Genomic DNA, 16,435 nt, shown 5'->3' with positions numbered 1-16,435 from the left:
CCTGACTTCACACAGCAGTCCTGTTAACCTCGCACTTCTTACCTTCCTCTAAAGACGGTGACTCTGCCACACAAACAGTGCCAGGCAATTCCAAAACTCAAACTGTGTCTTGCAGTTATGCTATGCTCCTAGTAATTTTTACCAAGAACTCCTAAATATAAAATATACAGAACTAATAACTCACCTTATTTACTTCTGTAATTTCTCGTCTCTCTTCACTAGCAAAACGAGGTGGACCAGCCCGGTCATCATTCTTTGAGCCGTCTTCATCCACATATGGAATCAGTTGCTGGAAGTGACAGGGAGTAGTATAAAGTGGGAGCCAAATATCCGAATTAAACTACTGCAGAGTTTGTATCTCCTTAGAATCCATTTTTTTTTTTACATGTTTTTAACTTTTGAAAATAGATTATTTTCAGGCAAAGAGCTGAAACCACAGCTTTAAAAGTGTTTCATTTCAGTGTATTCTATGAAACAGACTTTGGCTTAAGCATATATACAAACAGTAGCCAATATCAAACTAAATGGAGAGAAACTTGAAGCAATCCCACTAAAATCAGGGACTAGACAAGGCTGCCCACTCTGCCCCTACTTATTCAATATAGTACTCAAAAGCCCAGCAAGAGCAATCAGACAGCAAACGGAGGTCAAAGGGATACAAATTGGAAAGGAAGAAGTCAAAATATCACTATTTGCAGATGAAAAGGTCACTTAAGTGACCCCAAAAATTCCACCAGAGAACTACTAAATCTGATAAGCATCTTCAGCAAAGTGGCTGGGTATAAAATTAACTCAAACAAATCAGTAGCCTTCCTTTACTCAAAGGATAAACAGGCTGAGGAAGAAATTAGGGAAATGACACCCTTCACAATAGCCATAAATAATATAAAAATACCTTGATGTGACTCTAACCAAGCAAGTAAAAGATCTGTATGACAAGAATTTCAAGTCTCTGAAGAAAAACAAAAATCAAAGAAGATCTCAGAAGATAGAAAAATCTCCCACACTCATGGATTGACAGGATTAATATAGTACAAATGGTCATCTTGCTAAACAAACAAACAAACAAACAAACAAACACCCCTATAGATTCAATGCAATCGCCATCAAAATTCCAACTCAATTCTTCACAGAGAGAGAAAGAGTAATTTGCAAATTCATTTGGAATAACCAAAAGCCCAGAATAGTGAAAACTGTTCCCAACAATAAAAGAACTTCTGGGAGAATCACCATACCTGATCTCAAGCTGTATTACAGAGCGATAGTGATAAAAACTGTATGGTATTGTCACAGAGACAGACAGATAGACCAGTGGAATGGAATTGAAGACCCAGAAATGAACCCACAAACCTATGGTCACTTGATCTTTCACAAAGGAGCTAAAACCATCTAGTGGAAAAAAGAAAGCATTTTCAACAAATGGTTCTGGTTTAACTGGAGGTCAGCATGCAGAAGAACGCAAATCAATCCATTCTTATCACCCTGTACAAAGCTCAAGTACAAGTGGAGCAAGGACCTCCACATAAAACCAGATACACTCAAACTAATAGAAGAGAAAGTGGGGAAGAGCCTCGAGCACATGGGCACTGGAGAAAATTTCCTGAACAGAGCACCAATGGCTTATGCTCTAAGACCAAGAATTGACAAATGGGACCTCATAACATTGCAAAGCTTCTGTAAGGCAAAGAACATTGTGAATAGGACAAAAAGGCAACCAACAGATTAGGAAAAGGTCTTTAACTATCCTATATCCAATAGAGTGCTAATATCCAGTATACACAAAGAACTCAAGAAGTTAGACACCAGAGAACCAAGTAACCCTATTAAAAAAAAATGGGGTATAGAACTAAACAGAGAATTCTCAAATGAGGAATATCAAATGGCCAAGAAGCACCTAAAGAAATGTTCAACATCTTTAGTCATCAGGAAATGCAAATCGAAACAACCCTGAGATTCTACCTCACACCAGTCAGAATGGCTAAGATCAAAACTCAGGTGACAATAGATGCTGGTGAGGATGTGGAGAAAGAAGAACACTCCTCCATTTTTGGGAATGCAAGCTGGTACAACCACTCTGGAAGTCAGTCTGGAGGTTCCTCAGAAAATTGGACATAGTACTACCAGATCCAGCTATACCACTCCTGGGCATATACCCAAAAGATGCTCCAACATATAATAAGGATACATGTTCCACTATGTTCATAGCAGCCTTATTTATAATAGTCAGAAGCTGGAAAGAACACAGATGTCCTTCAACAGAGGAATGAATAAAGAAAATGTGGTACAATTACACAATGGAGTACTATTCAGCTGTTAAAAAAACAATGACTTCATGAAATTCTTAGGCAAATGGATGGAACTAGAAAAATATCATCCTGTGTGAGGTAACCCAATCACAAAAGAACACACATGGTATGCACTCATTGATAAGTAGATATTAGCCCAAAAGCTTGGAATACCCAAGATATAATTCACAGACCATATGAAGCTCAAGAAGAAGGAAGACCAAAATGTGAATGCTTCAATCCTTCTTAGAAGGGGGAACAAAATACTCAGGGGAGGTAGAGGGTGGGAGGGACTTGGGAGGAAGAGAAGAGGGGGAGGGGAAAAAAGGAGGGGGACAGGATCAGGTATGGGAGGAGACAGGGATGGTATACAGAGGGTCAGGAATTTGAACAAAGGTGTATATCAATGGGGAATAGGGAACAGGGGGGGAGGGGGTAGCCACTAGCAAGTTCCAGATGCCAGGAAAGCAACAGGCTCCCAGGACCCAACATGGATGAGATTAGCTGAAATGCCCAAAAAGGGGAAGGAGAACCCATAGAGACCATATCCAGTGGATAGGCATGGCTACTGGTTGCGGGATAGGGTCACTCACTCATCTCCAAATTTTCAGGACAGAATGGCTCCTGTCTAAAGGAAATACGGGGACAAAGTGTGGAGCAGAGACTGAAAGGAAGCCCATCCAGTGACTGCCCCACCTGGGGATCCATAGCATATACATGTTCTGGTCTCAACCCTGATCCCAGCCCCGCTCCCAGTCACTGCTTTCCTCTCACTTTAATACATACTTCCTCAAAGGCTGATCTCCAACTGCTGACTTCGGCTCATTCCTCCCTGTTTCATCTTTAGTCAACTGTCCTGACTTTTAGCTGTTACCTTTCAATAAGATTCTACTCAAATACAACTTGTCTCAGCTACAGTTAAAAAGTTGCCGATAACAATTAAGTATTTCTTCTAAGAATGATAAAAAAAATCACTGTCATTAAAATCACAAAAAAAAAATCATACGCAAACACAAAAATATCACTGTAAGCCTAGAAAACAAATGCTACAAAAATCACTAATGAAAAAAATACACATCTATATTTCTTCCCCGAAATAAAACTCAGAATATTAAAACCGAGTAATATTGCTAAAGGAGATGTGTGGACCATACTTCACCTCTTACATGCATGCTCCTGCCATAGAAACTTACCTCCACAGGGATGGGGTCCATTCCGCCACAGTTCTCATTACACTTGTCATAGACCAGTCGTAGCTTCCTGAAGAGAATAGAAAGTTGCCGAAGATGGTCCTGTAGCTTTGTTAACCGGTCTTGGTAAGTTCCAGTATGGTAAGTGACGCCATTTGGCAGCTTGGCAGGCAAAAAAAACCAACACGAATATTGAAGTTTTAACAATAAACTACATCAATTTATCAGCAACGTAGCTCAATGTTTCACTGCAATAAAAGGGCCTTAGAAAGGTTTTGTGGAAAGACTGACTGGTCACAGCTGAAATGCCTCTGTCCACTAATGCCAATAAATTTACAATTTTAATACTACTATCACATAAAAGCAGAAAGCTGCCGAACTTACTCAGGAACTATAAATATTATATACATATACATATATTACATCCATGTGCCTAAAAGCATAGGGTTTTGTTTTGCATAAATAAAACAATATGCTCTTATATTTCCAAAAACATTTTCAAAATATCCTAACTGTGATAATAAGGAGAGTAAGATGTACAAAATACAAACTAAAACATAAACCACCAAAGTTCATTAACAGAAGATAGGGGTGCAAATCAACATATACTAGAATACTTTAAATAAATCATTACAAATAACTACTATGATCATATCTATTCTGAGTCATCAAACTTTCTTAACTCAGAAGTCAGCCAGGCCTGGTAGCATATGTCTGTAACCTCTCTCAGGAGGGTCACATGTTCAGGGCCAGCCTGCTACATAAAGTGAATTCAAGGTCCGCTTGGGAAAATTTATGAGATCATGTTTCAAAACAAGAAGTGAAAGGCAGGCAGGTGACCCAGCTCTGGTAAAGCATTTGCCCCACATACACAAGGCCCCAGGTACAACGGCCAGGGGCATAACTAGTGAAGCTAATTAATTAATGACATAATTTTCCCAAAGAAGCCAGAAGTATTCATTGAAATAATTACAAAGTCACATACAAATGGAATTTGAATAGCTTGAATGACTTCTTTCTCATTCCCACGGTCGCTTTTGTAAAGGTATAGCTTCTCATCTCAGTAGACGGAGCTTCTGAAATTTGTGAATTATGTCTAGTTTTAGGAATCCTCAGCATTGATATACTTTTCAATGCCTCAGTGAAGTGTGATACAATACAAAGGGCTCTTCTGTTCACAGCATTTTAAAATAAGATGGTATTGGAAGGGTTCATGCTCCCATACAGTGTAGGACTTCCTCTAAGAAGTCCTTTTGCAGAAGTGAACTGGCACCAACAACACAAGAGGAGCAGAGGAGCAGTTACAGGACCCTGCTTTCCTGTCTGAATGAGAAGGAGTATGGCGATTACGTTACCAGGCTCCTGAATCAGGACATCTTACTGGGCTTGCCACTTTGCCCACATGCTCTACTTAGAATAACTGGAACTCCTCTTTGTAGCATATTTAGCACAGGAGGTCTGGTGTACAGTCTGAATAATTCTAATGAGCATTTCACCCCTAGGTCTGTGCTTAGGTGTTCACGAGAAGCCTGTGTCAGGTACAAAAAGATTGATGAGTCTTATTATGAAGAAAAGCAGTCCCGTTGAAATGCAAGGAATTACCCACCTGAAATCTGCCCACGCAGTAAGTTTGGATATTGGTTTTTATACAACATCAGCTTACCACTCACCTTGCGTGTGTCAAGCATTGCTCTGGACGCAAGAGTGGCAGCGAACATGAGTGATGAGGCCTCCACACTCTACAGAACGTATGGTAATATCACCCACCAGCCCTTGCTGCATGCTGTGGAGTAGCTACTCAGCTGGAAAGCTCATCAATAACCATCTCCCTCATGAATATGGATGAAGCCTCATAAATATATCACACTCCCAGATACTAAAAAGGCATTCAACTAAATTCATCATCTATTCTTACAGTAAAATTCCCCATATATGAAAAACATATTTTTGTTATAAAGTCAGCATCATGATTGATGGGCAGATATTGGAGGAATTCTCACTGAGGTTGAAAATAGAAAAAAAATCTAGAAATAAACTTAGAAAAGATAAAAATAAAAATTTTAAATATAAAACAAGATAAGGACATTCCATGTTCTTGGTCACTATGACAGTGTAAGGTTTTCTAGGCTGAAGAACCAATAACATCACTAACAGGCTTTTCTTGTCTTTCTGGATGTAAGATGTATGTGGAAAAGTAAACAAAGAACCCCTCTTCTGAAGTGGAAACATGAACACGTCAGAGAAACTGGGAAAGTATTTGAGAATAAGGCATCAGAGCATCAAAGACACAAGCTATGGGGAAAGCAACTGCCCCAGGCAGATACATCTGTAAGAAACTGTAACTGGACCAGCAGAGGGGCGAGGGAGCGTTCCTTATTCTCTTTTTTTCTGTATTCTTCTCTCATACAACACATCCACATGGCCTAACGAGTTACAATAAGACCAGGCACAAACCCTCATATCAAGCCTGGACAAGGCAGTCCAGTAGGAAGAAAGGGGTCACAAGAGCAGGAAAGAGTGGGAGACAGCCCCACTCCCATTGTTAGGAGACTTACAAACATCCCAAGCTTAATAACCACAGCATGTATGCAGAGGATCTAGTCAGACCTGTGGTTGCTGCTTCAGACTCTGTGGGCCCCTGTGAGTTGAAGCTAGCTACTTCTAAATCCTCCTCACCAGGTACAGTTGCTCCTTTGTGTGAGACATTATCATTTGTTCCAGCATAAGAGTGAGAACTTTAAAGCAGCATTAAGATTCTGACTACAGTACTTCTTTGCAGTGGAATATTACCAAGATGTTGGAAGGAAGGAAAGAAGGAAGGAAAGAAGGAAGGAAAGAAGAAAGAGGGGGGGGGGGAGGGAGGGAGGAAGGAAGGGAGGGAGGGAGGGACTTTCTATATACATATGAATAAATTCCAAAGTCTATCAAATGAAAAAGACAGAGTACAAAATAGTGTGCACACTATACTGTTATCTGTGCAAAAAGGAGGGATGAGACAAATATACCCAGATTTGATTCAATATGCAAAGGGAATTTGGAAGAGAACTACAAAGGGCGGCAAGAATCGTTAACAAGCATCGCTGACAGAGGGAGATTAGGTCCTAGCAGACAGGGAATAGAAAGGAAAACGCTCTGCAGTTTGTTGTTATTTCTAAATTACGAATATATTATGTAGTCAAATGATGAAATAAAAGATTAAAAGGATAACAGAGTCAAGGCAATGCCGTTTTCCACAGGGAATCTTTTTTTTTCTCCATCTTTATTAAATTGGGTATTCTTATTTACATTTCGATTGTTATTCCCTTTCCCGGTTTCCAGGCCAACATCCCCCTAATCCCTCCCCTCCCCTTCTATATGGGTGTTTCCCTCCCCATCCTCTCCCCATTACTGTTCACTGGGGGTTCAGTCTTGGCAGGACCAAGGGCTTCCCCTTCCACTGGTGCTCTTACTAGGCTATTCATTGCAACCTATGAGGTTGGAGCACAGGGTCAGTCCATGTATAGTCTTTAGGTAGTGGTTTAGTCCCTGGAAGCTCTGGTTAGTTGGCATTGTTGTACATATGGGGTCTCAAGCCCCTTCAAGCTCTTCCAGTTCTTTCTCTGATTCCTTCAATGGGGGTCCCGTTCTCAGTTCAGTGGTTTGCTGCTGGCATTCGCCTCTGTATTTGCTGTATTCTGGCTGTGTCTCTCAGGAGAGATCTACATCTGGTTCCTGACAGCATGCACTTCTCTGCTTCACCCATCTTATCTAGTTTGGTGGCTGTATATGTATGGGCCACATGTTCCACAGGGATATTAATCTGGTATTTAGGGATATTTGGGGAGATACTTCTTAACACCTCCAATACTTTCCTTGCAAAATGTTTGCAAATGTCTTTCTGTCCAAAATCTTGAGCAGTTAAAGGACAGCTAATACACAAAGAATCACTTTTCTCAAAGAAATGCTTAGAAGTAACTGTGCTAGTGTGTAATTATGCATTTTCATGGACTAATGCAGATGACTTGAAATCTGGGTATTTTAAAGAGCATGGGGTACTCCCTCCTGCTGGGAGCTGGCTAAGATCCTCACTGGCCCAGAGGATGCCGGAAACTGTAGCATGATGTCCCTGTTCATGGGGTTTGCGCCTGTGTATACAGACTGTGACAGAGTACAATTAATAAAAATAAAGGCGAAACATGATAACAGTGTGCTGTAATGAAAGCTCTGTACAAATAAAAGCTAAGTGCAAGCTGCATTCTTTCTCTAAAAATATCCACTTAAATATCCATAAGAACCATGGATAATGGAGACTTGGTAAGCAGCCTATGGCTAAATGAACACTCATGTTGTTCACAGTTAAGAATATCTGTCTGTATCATCGCTTCTGACTTTTTGGAACTCAAAGGCCACTCTGTTGGTTTTTTAGGGCCATTGTAATGTCTTCCAAAGAGTTGCAGACGAGTTTGGGCACAAACTGAAAGGCAGACAGGTAACTGCAGTAGCCCGTACAAACCAGTTAGACCCGGTTATGGTTATGGGCTGGAACTTTCAGAAAGTCTCTTTCTGTGCAGGTGATGGAGTTGAGTTCTGTCTCTGTTACTGATAGAGATGGCCCAACAACAATGTAAACGATGCAACAACAGGTTATTAGAGTCATCTGTGACGGTGGGTGGTCTGCTTAGTCTCTCTTTGATCCTCAGTTTCCTTAACTGTAAAAATAGAAAAAAAAAAAAAAAAAAAAAAAAAAACACCTCCTGAAATTGTTTTTACAATTATGCATCTGGCCAAGAAGAGTAATTGGCAGATGTTTAGCAACCTGTACCAAACCTGCTTCTACACATTCTAATCCAGATGCTGGCACAGGGCAGGCTCAATATAAGAAACAACAGTGCCCACTGAATTGGGAGACATCTCATGATCCACACTCCAGTCGTTCTGTTACGAATCTATTTAATTGAAAGTGCCAAAGATTTTAAACTTCTTTTTTGAGTCCACTTATCATGATACTATCTTTGTGTAACACTTCACACTGAGTTACTGATAGAGTATCAGAGACAAAAATCTCAACCATCTTTTCTTTTCTTTTTTTTTTTTTTTTTCCGGAGCTGGGGACCAAACCCAGGGCCTTGTGCTTGCTAGGCAAGCGCTCTACCACTGAGCTAAATCCCCAACCCCTCAACCATCTTTTCTTAAATAACACAAACAAAGGTCATAAAATACTACTGAGGGCGCCCACAGAAGTAAAAGCTGTTAACAGTCTCGGAACATGGCATCGATTTTACTACGCTGAGTAGCTTCAGGCCAGTGAGTTTACCTCTCTGACCACAGACTCCTCACGAGTGGAACAAAGGTGCTTTCTGCATCTTGTAGGGTTAGGATAAGCAAGCTCTAAGGACGACTAACAAACTGTACCAGCCAAAAGATGAACTTAGACCTGAACTGATGGCCATAATTGTCCCTTCAGAATTTACACAGGTTATAAACACAAGGAAAGAGTCAAAGAGCAAAACGTCCACAGGAAACGTCCACTGCTTTTTAAATTTTAAGTTTGATGCCAAAAGCAAGAACTATGGGTGAACAAATCAACAAGTAAGAGATGCTCTCAAAATTATAAACCGTCTGCTCCTCAAAGGACTTTTGAAGAAAAGGAAGTGAGAGCCAGACTTAAGTATCTGGCAAAGTACAAAGACACAACAGTGACAACTGACGATAAAGAGGGGAAAACAAGGACCCTCAGAGACTGCTTCCTGATGGAGATTCAAACTGATCAGACACATTAAAGATTATGTGTGCATACATATGCATATATATACGCATATATATATACACACACATACACACACACACACACATGTATACATACACACATACATACACGACTCAGTAATTCTCAAACCAACTCAGGCACACTCCCACACAAAAACCCATTAAAAATTTTTTTTTGGTCATTATTTGTAAGAGCAGCACTACATAAGGGCTCCAAAGTAGAAAAACCGCAAACATGGCCCCATAAACCAACAAACGCAAAGACCACCACATATTCACTCAACAAAATGGTAAGAGAGAAAATAACATATGTGTACGCTAAAAGAATCTAGACCAAGAGAGCTCATATGCTATGTGATTCTTACTACATACAACTGGGAAACACTAACATTGGCTTCCTGGGGATGGAAGCAAACGTCACAGGGGTGCAAGGAAACTTCTCGGATAATGGCTGTTTGCCCTATTGAGACTATGATGAGGTCACAAGGATAGTCCTAAATATGTCAAAACTTTACACCAGCACAGCTTACTGTAGTCTAGTTAATTCTACAAAGGGGGTGAACTATTGTCTGAATTCTTCGGAGAAAGTTTGCTCTAAAATTTTTAAAGTAATTTTAAAATCCAAGTATGGTGAGATCCATTTGACTTCAATACCACCAACTAAGCCCAAGATGTTTGGGGACAGGCACATAGTGGGGTTACTTTGGGGCTGGTGGTAAAGGGGATCTCGCACCTGATGACTCTCTGGGGAAAGGGGACAGTTATATGCTTGTGACACTTCTCGGGGTAAGTGAGACCATGTCTGGAATCTCCCACGTCAGGAGGAAGCCTCATGCTGGGGACATTAGGTATAACGGAGTGTCCACCTTAGGTATCCCTGAGAAGGGCTTAGATGCTGGGGACTTTGGGTGTAAGGAGGTGTGTCCATGCCTGAGGGTTTTCCAGGGCGTGGGACAGACACATGCTGGGAACCAGGATGGCTACCCTGAGGTCTTCCAGGTCTTGGGTAATAAGGAGGTGTGACCTCCACACCTACGTTATCTCAGGGCAAGGGCAGGGACATGCTAAGGGTGTAGAGGCGACACGGCTACCCTGAGTTCGTCCGCGGAGGTCCGCTTTCACCAGCTCTGCACCTAGGCGCCCACCTGCATGTTCCTGAGCAGCTGGAAGATCTCCATGGTGCGGTACACGATGTCTTGCACGGTCTCCTGCCCGATGCGGCACAGCGTGGCCGTGTTGACCTCGCGCGCGGCCTGCTGCGCCTGCGGGCCGCCGAAGGGTCCGGACGCCATGCCCGTGGGCGCCAGCGGAGGGGTGGACATGGCACCCCCAGCGGCTCGGGTCCGGCCGGAGCCTACTCTGCCAATTTCAAACAAGCGGCGCCACTTCCGCCTGCCGCGACGCAAGCGCTGTACCGGAAGACCCAGGAGCCTGTCGTCACGCGGAGCCTGACGCGATTGGGTTACGCGCTTGGGAAACTCAAGACGGACAGGGAACTAACCAATCAGGAGTAGAGTTATGTCCAGGGGGCGGTTCATAGGGTGGGCTTTCCCAGTTGGGACTTCTGAGCGAAGTCTGCCTTAAATTGTGTGTCTGGGTGGTTCTCTGCTTGTGTTGGGTTCTTGCAAAGCACCCTTTCTTGTAACAAACCTATGAGCTGTGCCTAGTTACCCTCCTTTGACAGGATGCAGGCTCAGAGAGTTTGAAGTAGTTGTTGGACTAGCTATCTCCTGTTCAAAGGCAGAAAATATGATTTCTGTTCTTGTATGCTTCGGGGTAACAAGAAACCCATCACCTCCGGGATTGCTTTTGTTCCCTGCTCGAGTATTTTCGAAATTCCTCTAAGTAACACACCTGTAGATATGCACTACTTTCTGATTGTGAAACTACAGTAATAATCCCTCATAAGGAGGACCCCAATGTAAGTCCGAAATTGCGGAGTATCCAACCTCAGATACTTCTCTGCATTTCCTATACATAAGAGTCTACAAAAATATTAGTATGTAAATTAGACACAGTAAGACATTAGTGATAGTGTAAGTATAGCAATATATTACAGTTATTTCAAACTTTGCAGTTGTTTCTAGAAATTTTAATTTAACAGTTTTGAACTATAGTTGACTTAGGCTACATAAAATGTAAAATTGTAAAATGTCAAATGTCAAGTAAAGGAGGGTTGTTGTACTGCCTAATAATGTGGTTTTTGTTTACTTTCTGATTATGAACATGCTAAAATGCAATTTCACTAAAAACAAATTTGCTTTATTTTATTCACTTCCTAATGTTCTCAGGATTTAATGATTGGCACATTGAAATGGCTCAAAAAGTAATTACTAAATAATTTGTAAATAATATAAGGAATGCAAAACAATTATAAAAAGAAAAGAAAAGGAGGAACCTTTCTTTCTCTTATAGTTTATCACATATTTTAAAAAAAGAGAAAAGGAAAGAAAGAGAGAGAGAGAGAGAGAGAGAGAGAGAGAGAGAGAGAGAGAGAGGGAGGAAGGGAGGAGAGAGAGGGGGGGAAGAGAAAATATATCAAGAATGTGAAAATTGGTAACAGGGACAAAATGATTATATCTTGAGGAGCATGTGATACAGACTTCCCCAAAAACGGCTACTAGGAAACACTGTAGAGATTTCAAGAATATTAATGTCCTGCTCAGGTGGTCATGTATTAGCATATGGACATTTACTAAGCACCTACCCTATGCTGCACCTTAGGATAGAAATAGCACAGTGAAAAGTTCAGTAGAGCCTGCCTCGTGGAGAATAAACAATAATTACTGTGAGGACTATTAGGGTGAAAGCCCAAGATCCTGACGTCAGGGAGCCAACTCTTTAGTGGTCCTGGTACAAGATGAAGGGAGTAATATGGGTCTTAAGAGTAGATGAAAATGAAGCGCTAATTACACCCAAGTTGTAGCTTTGGAGACCCAGAAGCCATCACCAGCACTCTAGGGAATGCTTTCCAGGACCTTAAAAAAAATGTATCATGACAACAAGTGTTGGGAAACATGATTGAAGACAGTTAAACAGTGGAGGATCTAAAACCATGTAAGGAAGCTCTGACTGAGTGACAAGGCAAGTCATAGATGTGTTTCAAGGAGGAAGATCTAAACGTGAAATCTTTAAGACAGAAAACTTACTTTTGCTGGTCAGTGGAGAGTGACTGGTAGGTGACTGCTGCTCACTCTTCTCGAAGGTATTGATACAGATGATGTGAATTAGCGAAGGACACAGTGGATGACTCAGTAGTGAGAATCTACAGAACCTGATGTTGTTACAGAGGGGTGTGTCTGGAGAAGAAGGAATAAAGAAAGCACCTGCTTTTGACCTGAATAAACGGGTAGAGCTTCTGCCATTTCTAAAGACAGGGAAGAAAAATCAGATTTCAAAAAAGCTGTTTGTTCTGTTCTTTTCCTAATGCCTCGATAAAGCACTACCCCCAAACTAAGATTTTTAGAACCCTAAGCCAACTTCAAAGTGGTGGCAGGACTGTGTTCTTTTCTAAACTATCAGGGACGTTTCGATTTCTTGTTTTCTCCAGTTTCTAAGGGCTGCATGCATTCTGGGGGTCTTGTGGTTCCTTACTAGCTCAACGCCCAACTTCTACCATATTTGAGGCTGCCTCTTACAAAAAGAGGAATTCGTCTTTGACCCAACATGCATGAGAACAGGAAAAAGTAGGTGGAAAACATTCCCCTCTCAAGGTTCGCTAACAGGGCCACCTCTGTTTCCGTTCTGCTTCTCCTTCTCCAGTCAAGGATCTTACATTTGCACTGGAATGGCGCTAATAATTCAGAATACCTTTTGATTTAAGGTCAGATGTCCTGCAACTTCAGTTCTGGCAACTTCAGTTTTGTTTACTACTTTAATCTGCAGACTTCTTGTCATGCAGTACATGTTCACAGCTTCGGAAGTTGGCAAGTGAATATTTGGGGGAAAGTGGCTGTGGTGGTTTGAATATGCTTGGCCCATGGGAAGTGGCACGATTAAGTGTGGCCTTGTTGGAGTGGGTGTGGCCTTGTTAGAGAAAGTGAGTCACCGGGTGGGTGGGCTTTGAAGTCCTATGCTGAAGCTCCACCCTGCCTGGAAGAGAGACTCCTCCTGACTACCTTAGAAGATAGTCTTCTTCTGGCTGCCTTTGGATCAAGATGTAGAACTCTGAGATTTTGTTCCAGCAGTGTGTCTGCCTAGATGCCGCCATGTTTCCTGCTATGATGATACTGGACTAAACCTCTGACACTATAAGCCAACACCAATTAAATGCTTTCTTTTGTAAGAATTGCCTTTGCCATGTTGTTTCTTCACAGCAGTAAAACCCTAACAGAGACAGTACTTATTCTGTTTACTACCTGCTGCCATTCCAAACCAATAGTTTCAGAGGGATCAAACAGCAAGGAATGGTGGCTGGAGCAGCAAGCTAAGAGCTCACATCATGAACCACAAACAAGAAACACACACACACACACACACACACACACACACACACAGAGAGAGAGAGAGAGAGAGACAGAGACAGAGACAGAGACAGAGACAGAGACAGAGACAGAGAGAGACAGAGAGACAGAGAGACAGAGAACATCAGTTCCTCTTTCAGTGGCATGGTTCTGAGGGGACAGTGACAGGGGATGAGAAAAATAGTTAAAAGATAGAGAAGATAAATGCTGTGGTCTAGAGGTCTTGCATAAGCTGTGCTTTATGCCTAACAAGTTTTGTAATAAGTACAGCACCTCATCCAGGCAAGGAATGGGACAAAGGTGGCAAAAACTGTCATACACTGGGATTAAGTCAGCAGCAGGAGGCGAAATCAAACAATGGTGTACGAGGGGAACACAGCTGTCTTACCTACCTCAGAGACCCAGTGTCCAGTGCCCTTGACACTACTGGACCCAAGGTAGGAAAAGTTGATTTCTTAGGAACTGAAGCCATAGATCCCCTGAGGTCCTGTTCCCAGGCCATTACAAGTCCTGCCAAGCCCATTCTGGTTCTGAGAAGGAGCTATATTCCACATCCACACATCGGAATCAGGGAAAGTGTCAGTTGATCAGTCCAGTCAGAGAGAAAGAGGGAGAGGGGTGGGAGTGGGGAGTATCAACTGCTAATGGCATAAGTCAAACTCTCAAAGCCCTCCTCTAATGACACACTTCCTACAATAAGACTGCACCTCCTAAGTGTCCTCCAAACAAGTGCCACTACTGTCCAAATCCCCAAATATGGGGACACTATTATACAAAGCACCGAACGACGTATCAGCACTCAGTGGCTTCGAGGTGCAGAGACAGACATTTCGGTGGGTTCCAAGCTCAGCTTGCAAAGATAGCCACGGCCATGGTGGCTCTCTCATTTGTCAAATGCCTTGTGCTTCATTCATTGTTATGCCACCAGTGTTGGCATTTAGTCTAGGCTTTGCCCCACAGTTACCTGTTGCCTGACTTCCTCCCTCTCTTGTTCTCTCCTCTTGCTCCTGCTCCTTATCCTTCCCCTCTCCCTGCCTTTCTGTGTCTCTACTACCTTCTCTCTCAACTCCCCTCCCCATGCCTTGAAAAACTCTATTCTATACTGTCCTGTGACTGGTCCCTCAGGGGGAAAGGATGCCTCAGCATGGGCCCACAGAGGCACCCCCTTCCCTCCACCATATTCACTTCCACCAAACATATTCCTTCTTCCTCTCTTTTTACAAAGTACAACAACCCGTCTCAGATGGTTCACATTTAAGGGTCTGTGTGACTAAACTGGGGCTGAGCACATTGCTTTTAGATAATCTTGCCATGTCAAGTCCCTTAAACTTAATCATATCGATAAAACCCCAATTTCCATATACTTCATTAAGGTGTTCACAGTCTATAAGGACTTGTAATGGACACCTTTGTGAGGCTACTCTTCTACCTGGCATATAGTCTTCTGCATCTCTCTACCTAATTCATTTTATGTTGAGTTCTTTGGTTTATCACAGTCGGATTCTGTTTTGTTTTACACTTCAGATCCCCAAAGAGACAGGCAACCTGATGATGTCAGAGTTTGCTCCTTTTGTTTACTTTATAGATTCAGCACCTACAACAGGGACTGACCAAGGTAAAGCTCAATAACCAGTCGAAGAACTCTAAGTTTACTGGGAAGCTTGAGCTTAAATTTTGGGATCAAAGCATCCCCTACTACCCTCACAGTGTGTGTGTGTGTGTGTGTGTGTGTGTGTGTGTGTGTGTGTGTGTGTAAGATATACAGGGATAAAATTAAAAATTGGTGCTACTCAGTGATGGACAAACTACATTATCTTCCATGTAAATTACAGGAATGAGAAAGAGTCCTACCTGTGGGGTTGCTAATACAATTTAATGAGATGCTGTGTGGAAAGCATTTATAGTTTCCAGCCTAGAATGCATATATTAAATTTGTGCTATATTTTCTTTCACTGTGCTTCATAGTAAGGTGAAGATGACATTTTCTCAGGACAGAGCCATAGGAGTAGTAAGGTGAAGACCAGCAATGGTAACAAAAGTTAGGACCAGATGGAGAAATCCAAGGATAATCATGATAGTATCGTGCCATGAAGGGCAAACTATTGAAAATGTATCAAATGCTGGAAGGTGTCAAAATAATGAAGATTAAGAAACAGCAAAAGTGTAAGTATTAATGCTGTCAATTTGACAGGATCTAGACTCTCCAGGGAGATGAACCTTCAGGCATATCCTGTTGGGGGATATCTTTAAAATAATTAATGTGGGAAGACACAGCTGACTGTGTGATGGGGTGACCCACACACATTGTATTTACTGACTATGAAAAAGTGTGTCCCTGGTTCTCCATTGTTAATTGAGTTGGTATCAGGCTAACAGGATTTATAAATGTTGTTTCCTCTCCTGCCACCCCCCCCAAAGAAAGGCAAGCTGACACAGTGAAGGTCCTGTAGCCTCCAATGACAACTGTTTGAGTCAAGAGTATAGTTCTGCATATTAAGGCATTGAGTGGCCACTTGGAGCTTGAGCAAAAAGACCTGGCAGAGAGACACAGAGAGAGACAGGAACAGAACAGGGACATAGGCAGAGAAAGCCACATGGAAAGACATAATGAAGAGAAATCCAGGTAAGTTAGATGGGGTAACTGAGAGACTGCCCAGCAAACAGGCCAACAGCTTTAAACTACATGGATGGCTCCGTGTCCATATTAAACCTCAACTGGGACCCCAAAAGCCCCACAATAATTGTGGGCAGG

At 42.1% G+C, this 16,435-nt stretch overlaps 1 protein-coding gene across 2 annotated transcripts in view; it reads right to left on the bottom strand.

The window, feature by feature from the left end:
* The window catches only part of Med30 (mediator complex subunit 30), a 23,028-nt gene extending 12,387 nt beyond the window's left edge, over positions 1–10,641 (bottom strand). Inside the window, exons 1-3 of one of the 2 annotated variants that reach the window (XM_032915333.1) lie at positions 10,366–10,641; positions 3,479–3,637; positions 185–289 (exon numbers count right to left, since the gene is read on the bottom strand). In XM_032915333.1, the coding sequence (XP_032771224.1) occupies positions 185–289; positions 3,479–3,637; positions 10,366–10,542 (441 nt within the window). In that variant the 5' untranslated portion in view covers positions 10,543–10,641. The remainder of the gene's footprint in view (positions 1–184; positions 290–3,478; positions 3,638–10,365) is intronic. The other variant, XM_032915341.1, reaches the window with a different exon arrangement.
* Between the last annotated feature and the right edge of the window lie 5,794 nt (positions 10,642–16,435).

Source organism: Rattus rattus, chromosome 1 (assembly GCF_011064425.1).
Source record: "Rattus rattus isolate New Zealand chromosome 1, Rrattus_CSIRO_v1, whole genome shotgun sequence".
Classification (NCBI taxonomy): domain Eukaryota; kingdom Metazoa; phylum Chordata; class Mammalia; order Rodentia; family Muridae; genus Rattus; species Rattus rattus.
Note: the sequence above shows the minus strand (reverse complement) of the source record. Positions and strands in the feature narration are given on the sequence as shown.